The sequence below is a fragment of the Natrix helvetica genome (assembly GCF_964273705.1).
Source record: "Natrix helvetica genome assembly, chromosome: 2".
NCBI classification, from domain to species: Eukaryota; Metazoa; Chordata; class Lepidosauria; order Squamata; family Natricidae; genus Natrix; species Natrix helvetica.
Window position 1 is genome coordinate 125,640,231 of NC_138552.1, and position 19,489 is coordinate 125,659,719.

Below are 19,489 nucleotides of genomic sequence, written 5' to 3' on the forward strand. Positions count from 1 at the left end.
CAGTTAGAACAATTAATCAATGGGACAGCTTGCCTCCAGAAGTTGTGAATGCCCCAACACTGGAAGTCTTTAAGAAGATGTTGGATAGCCATTTGTCTGAAACAGTATTGGGTTTCCTGCCTAGGCAGGGGGTTGGACTAGAAGACTTCCAAGATCCCTTCCAACTCTGCTATTGTATTGTAATTTGTTGTGCTAGAATCACTAAATTACTCAATGAGTGCTAGTGTGGTTTAGTGTTTGGGAGCAGAAACCCCACTCCCCAGAGATGCTAGTCCACCTTCAACTATGGAAATGCTCTCAGCCCACCTGAACTTACAGGCTTGTGTGGTGAAAAATAGGAAGAACAAGCACTATGTCTAATGTCTTAAGCTCTTTTACAAATGATGGGATGGAAATCAAATAAATCATATAAATAATGCATATAGTTAAAACAAGTGTGTCATCTGATAGAAATTTGCCTAGATTTATTTTTGTTGTTTATGTTGCTATAAATAGCTATGGACTCCTAATGCATCCAGCATATCACCCTCAAAAGGAAAACAATACAGAACCTGTTATATCCCAAAATTTTACTGCTTAGCAGTGCAAAGATGGAGTGAAGGTACCATGCACTCTTTCTTTCTAGAAACAACAGAAAAAGATTTTTAAAAAAGCTAGAGAAGAGAAAATGGTAAAATTGTATATTAGCAGCATCATATTGCTATATTTTAAATAATGCTGGAAGTTATTTTTATGATAGTAAATGTGTGCAAATAATTCCTTTTTGTGTTCATTTTCTATATCCCGGAGCATATTATTATGCTTAGAGAGAGAACATAGTAATACTGATAGTGAATGTCTTTGCAGCTTATCAGTCTTTAATTTTTGCCATCTGCTAACATATAAAACTAAATCAATAAAATTGGTATTATTTTAGACGATTTCTTTAAAAATTGATTTATCTTATGAGGCAGGACACAGGTTTGTCTTCTTGATTTATTATTGTCTTTTAAACTAATGAGAAACTTTGTAGTTAGCATTATGCTATCTACCCTGAAAGCACTTTCAACAAAATAATGCTAATATATTACTTTAAAACAATGCTAATATGTTATTTAAAAATATTATTCTATCAGATTATTAGCACCAGCAACCTTCAGCTTTGGAACTTCCACATCTCTTCCTGCAAAGATTTTGGTATTAACATTGTGGAAAGTCTTGGAAACATTTCTGTTGTCAACAGTGTACTAATTGGCCACTTCCATGAAAAGGTATGCGGTTACAATTTTTTCAAAGAATCAAGTTAAAGAGCCAAGAACACAGAATTAAAACCACAGCTTTCCTGGATATTAATTCAGGAATTGAATTTTCTTTCATAAGCCAGCCTTGCAGAGTTATGATTTGAGTGAGTCTTAGTAACCAAATTTTTTGAAATCCAAATAATATTCATTTGAAATCTATTATTGAAAAAGTTCTATGTGTATCAGACAAGAAAGTATACTCTCTTCAATTACCATTTTTCTGTCTCCATACATCAACAAACTCTAAATTGTCCATCAGATTTTTTTAAAAAACCACTTTTGGGTAATTTTCCTTGACTAATTTTAACATTTTTCTGTGAAGTTCTGTTCATTTGTTGGAGGTCACTTCATTCCAATCCCCAGTCAAATTTTCATTAGGAGAAATCTATTGCTCTCTGTATAGGTCATTTATAGAACATCACTTTATTTTATTTATTTATATCCCATTTTTATTATTTTTATACATTTACAGAATCGTCATTTGTGGCATAAATTTTCAATATGATAACCTCAGTCCCATGTAAATTAACCTCCACCCCAACAAATCTACCATGATCATCAATCAATACAAGTTTTGGTTTTAGTTGAGGATTTTATATAAAATATTTTTCTGGGATTTTTTGTTCCAACTAAAGTAATTTTTTCACTCAAGATTTTATAAACCAAATATTGAATCTTTTTTTTCTAAAGTGAGTATTTTTTTTTTTGCAAATGATGATTTTAAAAAATCATTTAAAGAGAATTGTTTTATCTATATTCTATCTTAAACTTTTGTAATTCATGATAAAGCCAAAAGTTTAGAACAATTTAAACCTGTAGGCTTCTTCCTCACAAAATGGATGAAAACATTTCTTGAAACATTTCTTGTTGTTGCAGATCCTGACTTTATTCTATAAACTTTATCTATTTCTGCCTCAGTATCCTTCTCTTGGCAGTTTAAAAGTTGTCTAAGTTAATTACAGTTCATTCTAATGCACTTTCATTGAAAAATAATCTTAAAAACATTTAAAATTTCTTAAATCATCTCTCTTTTATCTGGAGAGATTTTAGTGTCCAGCATTGGCCCGCTGGGCTCTATCTTTGAGTAGTTGTTTCCACTCCTTTGAGGACATCTAGTTCATCATAGCCTCAGCAAAAGCTCTACTTCAAAGGAAATTAAAAAACAACTTGTATTTTATCAAAATGATGAAAAAAACAGGACATTTTTTTTGCATAGTGTTACTCTTGCCTCCTCCATTTGTCACCCATCTTCCATCTTTATTGAACTATGCTGCCTTGGCAAAGATATGGTGAAAATAGCCCAGGATATGGAAATCTAGAGGCAAGCATATTTCTCTTGGAATTGTAAGATTCCACATGCCTAGATTTCTTCAAACTAATTTTCTATATTATTCCAGGAATTTCACATGCCCAAATATATCTCAAGGCAAGAGAGGTAAGATTGTTTTGCATAAGTGAAGGTTGGGAAAGTGGAACTTAAAATGAGTCTAATGGATGTGAACATTGAATCTTGAAATAGATTTTAGTGTTAAGAATAAGAGAGACCAAATTTTGATTGCTTTAAGTGTGAAGAATGAAGAGAGAACCAGAGAATGAGGAATAGGGGATAGGTAGAGGATTAGAATGCAGCTATCTTTTATAGCACTGATAAAATATTTTCTTTGGTTTTTCTGTCTCAGGATACTGAGCTCTTGATTTCTCAGTATCTTACTTGTTAAAAGATTTTGAGGCACTCAGCTGTGCCTTGTTCCTTACAGCACCCCAGGGGGCTGATTATCTTTGATTATCTCATGATAAAGAATCTTCTTGTCATAATTTACATATTAATTTATGTAATTTTAGCCTTTAATAATGATGTCTCTTTAACATCAATTAAAACTTTATGACATTAATTTAACAAGAAAGCTAAACCTTCCATTCAGCCAACCCTTTTATATTTAAAATATGCTTTTAACCAAATATTATTTGTTTCTTTTAAAATTCTACTTTTTGCATTGATTCAGACCCACTGCAAATTAACAGGAAAAATAGGTGGAATTTCAATGTGAGTCATGTGTGTACTTCTGCTAAATAGCTATTAGCAATTTAAAAGTAATTGTAATTTCTAGAGATCTATTTTTTTAAAATGTAACTTTTGATTTTTGTACATCTTTTATTTTGTGACCATCCCAAAGACAAGCTGTGGCAAAACATGGAGAGCTTTAAAAACACAAAACATATATCATGGATAACCAGAGCCAGAGAACAGTCTCTTGATCAGGAGGTGCTTTACACAGTTGCTACACTCTGATCACCACAGCTTGACTACTGTAATGTGTTGTACATAGGGCTGTCCTTGAAGAACACCTAGAAGAACACCTAGAAGTTTCAGCAGAATGAGCAGTGATGGGCATGCTTTGGTATGTCCATGTAACACTTTTGCTCCAAGTTCTGCATTGGTTATCAATTTGCTTCTTGGTATGATTCAAGTGTTGTCTATTATCTATAAAACCATTCATGTTACAAGGCCTGGTTACTTAGGCAACTGCCTAATGCTAACAGTATCTAATCGGTTTGTCTGACAGCATTATCACACTCTGGTTTCTTTCAATTAAACAGTGCCATCTATCAGAACCCTAAAAGCCTTCTTTCTCTGTAGCAGTATCTGCCTCCCTGAAATCAGGAAGTCCCTCACTTTGTTGTTATTTAGAACAGTTATAAAGTCTCCCAGGCCTTCAACAAAGGTGAATGAAGGCCGCATCAGTTCTTTTTTCTAACCTTGTCCAGTTTCTGTCATTTTGCTTTTACTTCTTATTTTTGTTTCTGATTGTAACTCTATTGGTGAAGCATACAGAGGTGTTGGGAATTGATTGGGTACACATTTAATAATAAATAAATAACACACACACACACACACACACACACACACACACACACACAAAATAAAAAGCACTTAACAGGGGAGAATGAATAGGGCCATGTAATATGAGTTTGTGTGAACCGAAAGAAATGATGGTGAGTTTGAGGGAGGTAGAAGAATGGGAATGTAACAGATGCAGCAGATGGACAAGATTAATTGAGATTATGAGCAGCATATCAATTTGATAAGTGAATGAATGAATAAATAATGAGATTACTAGAACATCCATAGAGGATCTCCAAGTTATTACCAAATTTAGATTACTACTGCAAGTATTTATTTATGCAGTTTCCAGAGCAAACCTGAACTTGGTGGTGCTGTTCTAAATGCAGTCTTCACTCTTCTACCCATGTCCCAATTTCTGCATGAAAAAGGCAGCATCTATAGATAAAAGTATCTATACTGAGTTTGGTGGCTTAAGATAACTGTCTTAAACTAGTTTAAGCATGAACAGCATTATCATATGAATTCATGCACAACTTAATTTTACACAACTGTTCTTATAGTTCTTATAGCAGGATAGATGTATGTTGACAGAGCTGAAAACTTCTCAAAAGCATGAACTATTGATTTCACGTGCAACCTTGATGTACTTTGACAGTCACAACTGCACTGAAATTACTACCTGTTCTGGCTGTTACCAAGGTCAAGGTTAGTTAGATTTTTGGTACTGAACATGGTTGTGATGAGAAGTGAGTGTGAAGAGCACTAAAGAGTATACAAATATTTTTGCTCAAAACAGTTCATAGAAAAGAAACAATCAATTTACAGTACATATCCAAAGGCAATGCATCTTTTTCAAACGGGACAGCTGCATTTGCTAGGATATGGTAACAGAAGAGACCATGGAGTTGATGTCACTTGAGGACAAGCATGCAGACTCTGTTTTCCAAATGTAGAAGGTGAAGGTCTATAATGAAGAGCCTCTTTTATCAATGGATGCTCTTCACATGAATGAAGTCTGGTTTTATCATGTGGAGAGCCATTGTGGATAGAGGAAGTCTCACACTGCATAAATTCAACTTCTATATCCAGAGAGCCACAAGAGGAAGTTGAGCTAATAGATTGGCTAAATAAAAATAGAAATTCTAAGTGTAGTACTTCGGATAAGAGCTTTTAAACTCAAAAATGCTTATTATACAGTAAACATATGTAGGATTTCTTTTGCTTTAAAGCCAAACACACACATCTCTACCAACCTGATTCATTAAAATAAAAAAAGGATACAGGCTTATTTTGCAGTTCTTAAAGAAAAGCAATAGCAATAGCATTTAGGTTTATATACCACCCCATAACACTTTATAGCACTCTTTGGGCAGTTTACAGTGTCAAAGCTTTATTTGCATATTGTCCCCAACAATCTCATTTTACTGACTTTGGAAGGATGGGAGGCTGAGTCAACCTTGAACCTATCAGAAGTGAACTACTGCACCACCAGAATCCCGAATTACAAACCCAACAATAATAACAACAAGAGAAAAGCTCTTTATTATTTAGCCATAAGAACATATTTCAATGCAATAAAATAAAATAAAATAGAAACTGGTATAGGGTTTTATGCTTGAGCAGAGGATTGGACTAGAAGACCTCCAAGGTCCCTTCCAACTCTGGTATTCTGTTAAAAAAACATACAAACCAGAAATTCAACTCATATATTCTTATCACCATTGCAATTTGCCCCAATCATATCTACATACACAGTTCTCATTTCCACTGTTTTATGCTAAAAGGATATTCAATACTTGTGTTCTGACTGCATATAAAATATATTGTTCTAAGTTAAGGGGTGTCAAACTCAAGGCCGGGGGGCTGGATTTGGCTAGTGGGGGAATTAGATCTGGCCCATGGGCCTGCTCTGAAAACAGTGAAGGACTAGCCCACGTGGCCCTCCCAAGCTTCGTTTTTGCTGGCAGAGGCCATTGCGGCCCAAAATGGAGCCCAGGAGGGCCATGTGCATCATCTCCGAGCTCAGTTTTTGCTGGCAGAGGGCTGCAGGAAGCCATCGCAGCTGAAGACAGAGCCCAGGAGGGGCTTCGTGGCTGAAAATGGAGGCCCGATGAGTGACATCAAGCTGGCCATGCCCCCTCTGGCCTCGCTGCCCCACCCTAGCACCTGAGGTCACAACACAACCCTGATGCAGCACTCAATGAAATCGAGTTTGACACCCCTTTAGTAAAATATAAGTCCCAGAGTCATTTGTCATACAGGTATATACATATACAAGCATGTATGTACGGTACATGCATATATTTTCAAACAAACATACATAAAATAAAAATGAACAATCACAAAATAGAAAGGAATTTAATACACATTTATTTATTATTTATTTATTTCTTTGGATTTATAGACCGCCCCCTCTCCCAAAAAGGGACTCGGGGCGGTGTACAGTCAATGAAACACAGATAAAATACATAAATAACAATATAAATAATATGTAAACAATTAAATACTTGAGCATTTGAGTGGAGGAGGTGAAACTGTGCAAAGAAATAAATATAGTATAAAAGCCCTAAAACATCCCAATTAAAATACCCAAACCCAATTAAAATATATCCCCGGGAGGTAAGACTAAGAGTGTGCCAGGCCAGCTAATTGAAACAGGTGAGTCTTTAGTTTTTGACGGAAGGAACGGAGGTCAGTGGTGGTTCTGATGTCGGGGGGGAGGTCATTCCAGAGGGTTGGGCCCATCACAGAGAAGGACCTACTCCTAGGTGTCGCCCGCTGGCATTGCCTGGTGGACGGCACCAGGAGGAGTCCCTCCCTGTGAGAGCGGATTGGTCGTAGGGACGTGTGTGGTAGGATGCGATCCTGCAGATAACTAGGTCCTATGCCATGGAGCGCTTTAAAGATGGTAATCAATACCTTGAAACGCACCCGAAAGGCCACAGGCAGCCAGTGCAGCTCGCGCAGGAGGGGTGTTACGCGGGAGTATCGTGCACTCCCCATGATGGCCCGCGCGGCTGCGTTCTGGACTAGCTGTAGTCTCCGGATGCGTCCCAAGGGGAGCCCCAAGTAGAGGGCATTGCAGTAGTCCAGGCGAGACGTCACCAGCGGGTGAGTGACCGTGTGTAGGGCACTCCGGTCCAGTAGGGGGCGCAATTGGCGCACCAGGCGAACCTGGTGGAACGCCCCCCTTGCCACGGCTGCCACATGGTCATCCATTGACAGCCGGGCATCAAGGAGGACGCCCAAATTGCGCGCCCGTTCCACAGGGGACAGTTGTTCACCCCCTATGGCCAGCGATGGTATCAACTGGCTGAACCGAGGTGCCGGTAGCCACAGCCACTCAGTCTTGGAGGGGTTGAGTTTGAGTCTGTTGTCCCACATTGAATAACCCATAAAGAAAATAGCAACAAAGAATTTGTAATTTCAACTTGATCAATCTGATTTTGTAAGTCTTTAAAGAGGAAAACTAAATTCACCCAGCTTGTCAAATAGCTTTTTCAAAAGACAAAGGTAGCATGACATTTTCCAATTAACAGAATATACAATTTTCTCAAAATTGTCTAAATTGCACATGTCTGAAATGCAATCCATTATATCTGGAATGATAATATTTTGCCATCTCCTGTTGGATCCCACCTTTGTGCTTGAAGACAACTGAATATAGTTGCAGTGTGGTTTAGGAACCCATCCTTTCCCATTATTAAAAAGTTCTCTCCTTAGCTGGCTTCCATTCTGGCTAAGCAAACCTTGGGAGAGATGCTTTGCTTCAACAAGGCTCTGAGCAAAGTACCTCTTTGAAGATGTTTTGTGAAGCAATGCAATCCTTCACTTCTAAAGAAGAAAATGCTGCTTTCATGTTGATTTTGAGGCATGCTCAGAAGACTCTTCTGGCCAGAGGAAGCACCAGAAGCACAAAGGGTCCAGGGGGATGAATAGTACTAGGAACACAAAGCTCCTTGTCAAGGTACTGTTCAGCTGCCTCACACAAGCCTAATTTTCACTGTTCATGCTCATGGCAATTCTTAGCCTTTCCAAGAGAATTGTATTTAAATAATAATAAAAATAGCTTAGAACTGAGGGGGGGACTCCTTCTTGGAACAAACTTCAAAGCTAAAGTAGTAATATTAATAATAACAACCATGCATTACTAGAACATATACTGTTTTTAAAATCTATATGGAGTCAGGAATAACTGTGGTATGAAATTAGTGAGTAGATTCAAAAACTTGCTTATTTGAGATACCTGCCATGGAGACCAGAAAAAAGACATTACTGCCTTTTCTCCAATCCTAGCAGTTTACCTCTTGCTTAACAATTTCTTGGCTGAAATATGCATTCTAAAAACTGTTCACATATTTTAGCTAATGGAATTGTGTGAAAACAGTCAATAGTTAGAAACATTGTGCAAAAGACTGTGGAAATGCATTACTAATGGAAGATTTGTTTGGTGGTCTGAGACACACCGTGTTTGCCTGAAAATAAGACAGGGTCTTATTTTCTTTTGACCCCCAAAGTAAGTGCTTAGCTTTATTTTTGGGGAGGTCTTATTATTTTTTAGGTGCAGGGGGCAGCGAGCATGGTCATCTCAGGGCTGTTGCTGTGTTGCAATATTTTCAGGGAGGCTTATTTTTGGGGGAGGGCTTATTTTAGTACATGCGCTCAAAAGCCCAATTGGGCTTATTATCCTGGGAGGTCTTATTTTCAGGGAAACAGGGTAGCAAAAAGAAAACATTGCCAAGAAAACTGCTGTTGATTTGATCAACAACACCAACATCGTATTTTACATTTTTGAATTCTCAGTTTTCATTGGATGGGATTTTATAGCTTCCGTTAATGTCCTATAATATAGTATATTCCCCTTCTTTTTCAGGAGGCTTTATTGTCAGAACAGCACAAGTCCTCCTCCTCAATGCCTCAAACTGGCTGTCATTTCCATTCCCTCACTGTGCCATCCTCAAAGATCTAGACGGCTCTTTCACTGGACAACCAGGAAGTCAGATCCTTCCTTCTCTGGATATTCTTCCAGATTCCTGTAGGACAATTGTCAATGCCAGTCAAGCTGTCAATGCCGGTTGTTGTTTTGAAAATGTTACTTTTCATCGTATGTCTATTGGCCTGTAAGTTTTTGCTTTTTTTCCCCTAATATGTAATTGTACAAAATTTAGCAAGTCACACTTTAACAAGATAATAAGTTGCAAAAATAAGTTTCTGGCTTAGGCAATCTTGAGAAAACAATACGTTAAAAACATCCAGTATCACAAAAATCATTTCATTGTGGGGAATAAAACATATGAATGGGACAGGAACATCCAGCAATTGCATACAGAGTAATTGCAGGAAAAATGTATTTTTAAAATAAAAATACATTAGATTAAGGATATAGCTCTATTGATGTTAGCTGCTTCAAAGCCGAGGTGAAGGTTCTAATCTACCATAAGCCATGCCCTAAAATCAGAAAATTCTAGTAGATAGGCCCTAAGAAGTGAGCCCTGGACCTCTTACATAGGTTTTAAAACTTGGGTAAATACATAGATGTCCTTGAATAAACTTGGATTTAATTTTAAATTTTTGGAATAACAGCACACGGTCATGCTTTCAGTATTTGTACAAAACCTCAGAACAAGTATTCCCCGACCACATCTTTTTTCTGACTTGCCTCCATAACTTTATGTTCATCTCATCCCCGGTGTACAAATAAGGTAAGCTTACATTCTTCTTAGTGGACAGGTGTTAAACTACACCTTCTCCTCTTATTCTATAATAGTCCATGCATAGTCTCAATGTGTGAAAATCTGTCAGTGATTATCCTGAGGGGAATTTGGGTGACTGTAGTGTTTAGGAACAGAGATAAAAGAGACAGAGCAGGGATTGGCAATGGGACTATTGTTTCATGCTGGTATGTGTGTTGACAACTCAAGGATGAGAGAATAGTACTTCAAATCATCAATTGGGAAAGGCCTTAAGCAAAATGCAACTTGGACACTCGTGGGTGTCTACTATACTATTAAATTTCTATTTCTGAAAGAAAGCATTGCAATATTGATGCATGCGTCCCCGGCCTCATTCTAAGCCAATTTCATTGTTGCTTTATTTTCTTGAGTTATATCATTGTAGCAGATTATTTCACAAAGGTAACAAACAGAAAGCATTTAGAGCTAAACGCAGTGTTTGCCATAATATAAAGGGGGGGAAGGGAGGGGGGAACCCCCTTAGGATAAGTAAGCTAATAGTAAACATAAACAGGAGACTTAATATTTATTCTACTCATAGTTGTTGATTGGTTTAGCAAACCCTTTGTGAGCCATTTATGTTCAACCGTTCTGCACACTACACTTGAGCTAAATTACATAATAGTTTAAAGAACCATGATGGTAAATTGTACCGCAGACTGTAAAGTTCTATCTACTAGTCATGCCAGATTTCTGTAGCAAATTGCTTCTTAATTGAAACTTCTCTGGGTTTAAAAATGCAGCACTGCCTATCAGTCATCCAGGTTTTTCTCTTCTTTTTAACTCTTTTGAAAGGCTCCTGGCAGTTTGAGCCAAGGGTTAATTTCACATTACCACCGTGGTTACCTCCTCCTGGTTTCTTCTTCAGAAAGAGAAGAACAGATCTTAGAGAGCTGCCTCCTCCTTTGGTAATGAAACACTTTCCCTTTAATGATCCATGCAGGCTCCCTCGGCTCCTCTGAATTAAAAATGCTCATGCCCTCCTCTGCTCCATTAACATTAAAGAGAGGTAGATTGGTGGCTATTTAGGGCACAGTGAAAATCACTGGCTATTTAGAGCAAATTAAAATGGTGCTAATTATGGTGGTAGGAATGCTCAATTATGCTAGCAATATAGTAGTTCTATTTTGGGGTTAGCTTGACAGTATGAAGTGAAACCATTGCTTGGAAAGATAATATAATAGTCAGCTCATGATTTACCTGGACATTTTGAGTAATCAAAACTATTTGTTGCCTTTCAAGTGTCTTATTCTGCCTATCCATTGTTTTAGAACAATAGGGATGGAAATGAAATTATTTTATTCTGATTTTAATGCATTTATCCAGTTTGGACCTCTAAGATTTAAATATGTTGTTGATCAAAATTTGCATTTTTTTTGGAGTTTGGTAAGCAACTTGAAAATATATGGGCATGTTGTTATTATGTTATTCTTTGTTGGAAATAAATTCAGCAAGAGGAGTCCTATAAAATCTACACTGAAATTCTGTGGTTTCTTCTTACGCAGAAAGACACAAAAATTGGAGGGAAACTAAGAAAATGAGTAAAACTGGGAATGATGGACTTACCTTTATTTCCAACTGCAAGGAGCTTGTAATTCTCAAAATAAAAAAGTTGAATACCAAGGAGTTATCTTGGTATTCTTGATTAAAGATTCACTCAAGCAAATCTGAATTGTCAAGTAGGTTGTCTACTTGAAATTTTTTGATGGGAATTACAGTTGGGGAAGTGGGATGTATTGCCATTCTATACTATCTGAGCTTGCTGATACTAAATACTGTATTTGAAAGGCAATGGTGGGCTAACGCTGCATCAACATAGCAACAGTAAGTATCAAAGTGAATATTATTTAGAAAATAAATTTGATTTTTTTTCAGAAAGTCCCCAATCTTCTCATCTAATTTAACTGTAACTAATAGTCACAATAAGGTGATCACTGTCAATTATGTGTCTGACACTTTATCAAATGCCAATGGCTGGATGACTCTTCTTTTGGATCAAGAAATGCATACTTTGTCATTCAGCAGTCCTCTGCTTCAAAGAAATTTGAAGATAATGAAGTTTGTTTAATCCATCAATTGTTACAGTATCATTTTGTTATAGGAAATAGAAAAAAGAATTTTGAAGCCAAACTAACATACAATTACATTTTAATCTAATGGAGGGATTAGGCACAGAGAATAGGATACGTAGGGTCTGTATGTGATATGGGTCATTCACAGGTCACAATGAATATTTTATAATGGGAAAGACCATTTCAGAGCTATAAGATAGCAAGGAACACTCTGGGTAACTCTGCATTATATGTGGCTTTTATTGGCAAGGCCATGCTCTTGAAATGATTACTCATTTCTCAGTAGCAAATAAATAGCCAAATCCATTTCTCAGGAGTAAATAAATAGCCAAATCCAAAGATCATTATTCAAAAATTAGGGGATGGACAGAGGTGAAACTTTGGCATTTATGAGTCTGCTGAAAAATTGCTGTGTCCCTTCTTCCTTCTCATTTACACAATCAGTAATGTACTTTATTGCAGTCCAGATATAATTCAGAAAGGAAATATAAATGTTTGCATGCTTCTTGTGTTCTACTCCATAGTATGTAGCTACATTTGATAATTTTGCTGTTGGCAATTATCTATTATTGGAGCATGAAGCGTTGCCAGTCCACAGTCAAGTTACAGTGTTTTGTGGAAGAAGGCAAGGATCTCTACTCCAGGCTGATCCTTCACATAGACATCACAAGGATTGCAAATGGTTTTTCAACAAGAAAACGAACAAATTAACTTATTTAGGTAAGAGCTTGATGTTTAAGGCTGTAGTTGATAACAATGCTGATTGAGAAGGAATTGCACCAGAGGTGGGTTGCTCCTGGTCCAGCCTGGATCAGGTAAACCAGTAGTAGTGGCAGTGGGAGGCTCCACCCACCCGCCCGGACGCTTCTGCACATGTGCAGAAGTGTCGTGCATGAGCGCGCCCGAACCGGTAGTAAAAAAATTGGCAACCCACCAATGAAATGCACACAGATGTTGGAATTGGTGATGGACATCACACATTAACCATATTGAGTAGTTTGTTCCTTTGTGAAGCAATTTGGAATTCAGACACTTCCTCTGAAAATTGCTTTTAGGTTGTTAGGCTTGCCACCTGCTACAGGAAGGTGAATTTTTCTCCAGAATCAAAATCTCTTTGTGCTATTCCAGAAAGACTAAATTCTTGGAGAAACTAGGAGCACATAACAATAAGTGGTTTTATACATGGAAACTTATTTGCATAACTGAATTGTGGAGTTATTTGTGCCAATTGTAATCAGTGTAGTAAATATTAGCTGAAAAAGAACATGGCATGACTAAAGTGACAAGAAGCTCCTTCATATGAACAGCATCGCATAATAAAAGTGCCTTTTTCTAACTCAAGGAAGCCTGAAGTAGGCTTTAGTCTCTCCCCTGTGCACAAGAGAGAAAATGATTTGTTACATAATTCTTTACCTGAAAGAACTTTGGAGTCTTAACTGCCAAAATAACAGAAGTTATTGCAACCAGAGACTCTACAACTATTTCACCTAAGCTACATTTTTGGTCTCTTTGCATTTATCAATAAAAGTGTGTCATTGTTCAAACCATGAAGTGATTCTGTGTGAACTCAGTTCTGTTCCTTCTGAGTTTAATGGCCCAAGATCTTTCCAAGAAAGGACCATCTATGTTTTGATCTTTTTACTATTCTTTGAAATAAAACCAGAAATTTTCTTTATTTTTAAATTGTGGAGATAGTCTGAAAAAAATTAGTCAGCTAATTAATCCCATTTACAAGCTTTGTAGGATTCTTCAGCTGTCACTCACTTCCAGGCCTAAGGCCTCTAGTTTAGTGCCTATTCTCCTGTTCATGTGACTCAGTCTCCATGGCTACAGGTTGCATCTGCTGACACCCACACACTACTTACTGCTTAATTAAGAATTTCACGCTCAGCCCTTATCTGCAGCAGAAAACAAGAACATGCTGTTAAGAAATCCCAAATATAGGCCACTGCATAAGGGAAGCCTTTATTGTAGGTTTGACTCTGTGGAGCCTCTTTAACTACCCTCTTGGCAACTGAGCTGCCACCTTTCAATCAAAAATCATTAAATGGGGCAGAGATAATGAGCATGTCTCATATCAAAAGAAGGATGTTTGCTTGGGCTGAAGAGAAAAAGCTGTAAAAGCCTACCAGCCCTCACCACTTCAAAGGAGGCGAGGTTGCTCCGTCAGCAGGACCCAGAAAGCATCATTTGTTTCTGTTTGACTTATGTAAAAGGTCTGGCATGTTAGAGTCCCGTCTTGCAGCCGTGGGTCTCCCCCCACCCTCCCGCCCCTTTTTGCTCGTGTGTCAGCAGTTAGGCAGCTGGGCCCTAACCGTATCCGCCAGAGTATCTAATCACTTGACTCTGTCTCAACAATGGACACTTGTAGGGGGTGGTCGGGAGGAGGTCTGTGCAACAATAGGAACACAATTATTGCAGCTGCTAGGGAGGGCGATAATTCTTCTTAGGGAAACCAAAGGGACCTTGTCGAGGTGGTAGAGAGGGGAAACCTGAGTCTATTCTTAATAACCAGACTTTTGGAAGTACTTTGCTTTGCCAGTGGGGCTCCGGCAGCTGCTCTTGTCCTAACCTTCTCTAATAATTGTACATTCTGTCCGAGGTCAATTTACTTATGACCTCCTTCTTTTGTGCCAGTTAAAAGCCTTTTAGGGTGAATTGTTGAAAAGTGGCAGGAGTGCATTAAACCTTAAATTTAATGTCAATAAATACAGATCAGATGCCAGATCATTCACAGGCAGGCTCTGAAATTCACACAGTGTTTGCTTCAAACTGAATCTCACAGTTTAAAAAAAAATCATTGTTATTCTGAAAGCTGAGCATGTGAAGGAAGACATCGTGGAGACACAGCAGGAGCTGTTCATCGTTAACTTAGAGGCTTTATAGTTTTCCATCCTTAGTTGCTCTAGGAAGCGTCACACATATTCTCAGGTCTGAAAAGCAAGTTTATAGGACAAAAAGCAATATCAAAATTGATATACAGAATAATGTGGCCAATCTTATTCAATGTATACTGAAATGATTTTGTGAATTTGTCTTGGTCATTTAGAAAATACTCTACCAAGTTACGGATAACTCAAGCAAAATATATTAAGAAGCTCTTATCCAGTAACAATTAACTTAAGCATATAGAGAAATGTATACAATCTAGTTATTTATTGACATACACAGTGTCAAAGAGATTCTACAAAGCTGTCTGAAGGAGTAATTGCTTCTATCCCATAGACTGGTAAAAGATATATGTGCCAGGGTCAAAGGAGCTGACCTGTCAAATTCTGAAACAAAGACAATGAAGGACAATGGAAATGATCAGAAAACTTGAAATTAAACTTTATAAGAAGAGCTTGGTGTAATATGATACATTTGGGCTTGAGAAAAAATGACTAAGTGGAGCTATGACCACACTGTTAAAGCATCTAAAAGGTGCTACAAGAAGTAGAAGCAGGCTATTGTCCCAGATTGTAGATCATAAAATGGTGCTTTTGATTTGCAGATATGTTTGAAAATCCAGGAGTGAGCATTTTTTAGATTTATATCCCATTTTTCCTTTAGGAACTCAAGGCAGTATGAGCAACAACACTCACTTCCTATGTTTTCCCCCGTGACAACATCCTGGGGTGGGTGGGTGGGTGGGTAGGTGGGCTAGAAGGAGTGACTAGCCTTGGAAACCTTGGGTCTTGAAGTTTGACTTAAAACTGGATCTGGGGTCCCATGGTGCCAATCCAATACCTTCACTGCTACATCACACTGGTTATACGTATTCTTCAATGCTTCCTAATAGCAAGAGCAGTTCAATAGTGAAATTAATTACGAAAACTGTGCAAATCCTTTGGAGGGGATGTCCCTTCAATTATTCTAGGTATCAATCCTGGTTGAAGTGTTTCTGTGCTTGCAAGGTCAGAAGATCAGGAAAAGACTTTGAAGATGCCATTTGGACATTCTGTATAGCCCAATAATGTAATTTTCAGAATCAATAAACTCCACTTTTATTAACAGCTATATTTCAGATTATTGTTAACTGAAATTGTGCAATTAAGAAAGAACTTTGTGGAAACTTAAAGTTTTGCAAAAGTAAAACATAAAGATAAACTTAGTTGATGAAGGGAAAGGGGAATCCAAAAGGGGAAAACCTTAAAATATTCATTGGCTTAAGAATATGGATTGTCTGAATGGAGGAAAATGAAAAAAAAAACCGGAGCAGAATTTAATGGAATATCTTGAAAAAAGAGCACATTGGTCTAGCTAAACAATTGAAACTTGTTTTGTGTATTTTATATAGTGTCCTTCAACCACATTTTGAATCACATTAACAATAAAACATGATAAAAAGAACTTTAATAATGGAGGAACAATTTTGCTTGGTTTAACAAGGAGAGCATTGTCAGCGGGAGATGCCTGGGAAAACTTAACCCATCCTTTCCCAGGCATTACCTATAACAAACAGCTCTTTCTTAGCACTTTTTCCCCTTAGCTGAGCATCTGACTCTTTTCCGTTTTTTGTATAAGGTGTATTTAAAATGCATGAATTCATACAATGCACATCATAATAGGAATATTTCAAAACACGGGATTCCTCACAATTGAAGAATCTTTGTTTTATGAAGTTAGAACACTTTTCAGCTTTTATACAGCATCCTTATGTCTTACCAACTTTCTAAATTTAGTTACAAGGAGAGGCCTAATCCAAGTGACATTTAAAGTTGAAGGCATATTCCTTTTATCAGAACCGGATATGTAAATTCAGTTTTAAAATGTGGTCTTGTTTTACTCAGCACTATTCACTCTAACCCATAGGATATATTTCTGGGTAGTTAAGCTTTTCTTTGTTTCTGGTCAGTGTTTTCTCTTTACATAAAATTTATATAAGAGCCATGCCCAGTGTCTGCCATCAATGCACATGACAGATTCACATCCATCCTATTCCCATTGCTGAAAATAATTTTTATTTAAGCAATTATCTGGTAAATGAAAGGATTAGCTTTTGACACCCTACATTTGCTCTCCCTTCCCAGATAGTGTTTGTCTTCCTTCCCTTCCTTCCTTCCTTCCTTCCGTCCCTCTGTCCCTCCCTCCCTCTTTCTTTCTTTTTTCTTTTTTCTTTTCTTTTCTTTTCTTTCTTTCTTTCTTTCTTTCTTTCTTTCTTTCTTTCTTTCTTTCTTTCTTTCTTTCTTTCATCATTCAACTGCCACTTCTGAATAGGAAGCCAAGTAGACAGAGACAGAGAAACTAAAATGAATGAAAAGATTATAAAAGTGTGCTTTAGAAAGTTCAGAAGTAAAGATGATATTGTAATTAAGCAATTAATTTATTAACTACTCTCTTAATTGAAATATAAGCCTCATTTATCTCCATTCTAAATATTTTGCTCTTTAAGATAATCTCACTTATTTACTTGCTTTTTTGCTTGTTGATAAAAATGGTTAGGTGGGTAATAATGGGGAAATCTATATCTATAATTTTGATTTCATTATATCTTAATTAATGCCTGGCATCAATTTAATCTACCTTGAACAAAAATTGTATCACACAGGTAGAAATTTCAGAGAACCTCTACTGGGAAATGTATATCCACTTAGAAACAAATGATTAAAATACTAGTTGCCATTTTGAGGAAGATAAACATTGTTTCCAAACATCTTAGTAAAGTTTGCCAAATCTTTACTGAGGAAGGAAGGAAGGTAGGTAGGTAGGTAGGTAGGTAGGTAGGTAGATAAGTAAGACAGTAGACCATGGGTGTTGAACTCAATTTCATTTAGGGTCACTTCAGGGTTGTATTTGACCTCTGGGGCCAGAGTGGGCATGGCCAGAGTGGGTGTGGTCACTCAATGTCACTTGTGTCTGGAGCGCCTGAGGTGGCCCAAGCACTATGCCAGAGAAAACGGGCTTCCGAGCTCTGTTTTCAGCTGCAACAACCTCCTGCAAACTTCTGCCAGCAAAAAGCCTGGTGGGGGGGAGGGAGTGTGGCCCTCCCAAGCTCCGTTTTTGCTTACTTACTTACTTTACTTTATTTAGATTTATAAACCGCTCCCTCTCCCCGAAGGGACTCGGGGTGGTGTACAGTCAGAGTTAAAACACCATATACATACATATACATAGAGGAGGCGATATAGAAACTGTACAGTAATGATAAAATTAGTAACAACATTAAAATCTACCCCAAAATCTACCCCAAAATTAAAATAACTGCCAGGAGGATTAAAAAATAGGACTATAAATGGGCCAGGCCAGCTAATTGGAACAGGTGAGTCTTGAGTTTCTTGCGGAAGGAGCGGAGATCAGTGGTGGTTCTAATATCGGGGGGGGGGGAGGTCATTCCAGAGGGTTGGGCCCATCACAGAGAAGGCCCTACTCCTGGGCGCCGCCCGCTGGCATTGCTTGGTGGACGGCACCCGGAGGAGTCCCTCCCTGTGAGAGCGAATTAGTCGCAGGGATGTATGGGGTAGGATGCGATCCCGCAGGTAACTAGGTCCTGTGCCATGGAGCGCTTTAAAGAAGGCAATCAACACCTTGAAATGCACCCGAAAAACCACAGGTAGCCAGTGCAGCTCACGCAGGAGAGGTGTTATGTGGGAGTATCTAGTACTCCCCATGATAGCCCGCGCGGCCGCATTCTGGACCAGCTGCAGTCTTCGGGTGCATCTCAAGGGGAGCCCCATGTAGAGAGAGCGTTGCAGTAGTCCAGATGGGACGTCACCAGCGCATGAGTGACTGTGCGAAGGGCGTCCCGGTCCAATAGGGGGCGCAATTGGCACACCAGGCGGACCTGGTGGAATGCCCCCCTCACCACGGCTGCCACATGGTCATCCATCGACAGCCGGGCATCTAGGAGGATGCCCAAATTGCGTGCCCGCTCCACGGCAAAGGTACCATAAGCCAGTCCTTCGCTGTTTCCAGGGCAGCCCTGTGGGCCAGATCTAAGCACCCCGTGAGCCAGATCTGGCTCCCGGGCCTTGAGTTTGACACCCCTGCAGTAGACAGTCAAGGAGGCAGACATACAAAAATAAATTCTTTCTTTTTTCCTAGATCCGGTTTCTTTTGTTTCTCCTCCTATTTACAGATGGTCCCTTGCTGAATCCTGGAATGACGTGACAAAGGGCTGGGGCGGCTACAATAAAAGTATACCATCAGCTGATGAAGATGTTATCATTTTGCCAGGTAACTATATTTTGTTAATACACTATATTTTAATAATATAGTCATTGTAACAATAGAGCTTGGCACAAAAGTTACAGATAACCAATCTAATATATAAATATGAAAAAGCCAAATTATAATACTCTAACTTTCTGATTTCTTTACTGCTTTTTCTACAAGTTAAATACTCATTTGTCAACCAACATCTCTATGTACATTTTCATATCTTCTGATATCACAAGATGAAATATATAGAGATTGCTTATGCCAATATAAGTACATGTTCTTGGAAGAAATATTGCCTTTTTTGTAATAATTGGCAATCATATACAGTCATGTGAAAACAGTAGATTTTTCTCAAGGCTATTGAAAACGCTAGAAAAGGCATCAGAGGAAAGACACAGCAAACAAATTGGGATCACATTG

At 38.1% G+C, this 19,489-nt stretch overlaps 1 protein-coding gene across 1 annotated transcript in view; it reads left to right on the top strand.

Annotated features, from left to right (window-relative positions):
• Positions 1-19,489, top strand: part of PKHD1 (PKHD1 ciliary IPT domain containing fibrocystin/polyductin) — a gene marked incomplete at its 3' end in the record, with an annotated part of 306,709 nt that overhangs the window by 173,078 nt on the left and 114,142 nt on the right. The window contains 5 exon segments of the mRNA XM_081943866.1: positions 1,116-1,250; positions 4,698-4,830; positions 8,999-9,245; positions 11,733-11,915; positions 18,987-19,084. Of these exon segments, the coding sequence (XP_081799992.1) occupies positions 1,116-1,250; positions 4,698-4,830; positions 8,999-9,245; positions 11,733-11,915; positions 18,987-19,084 (796 nt within the window).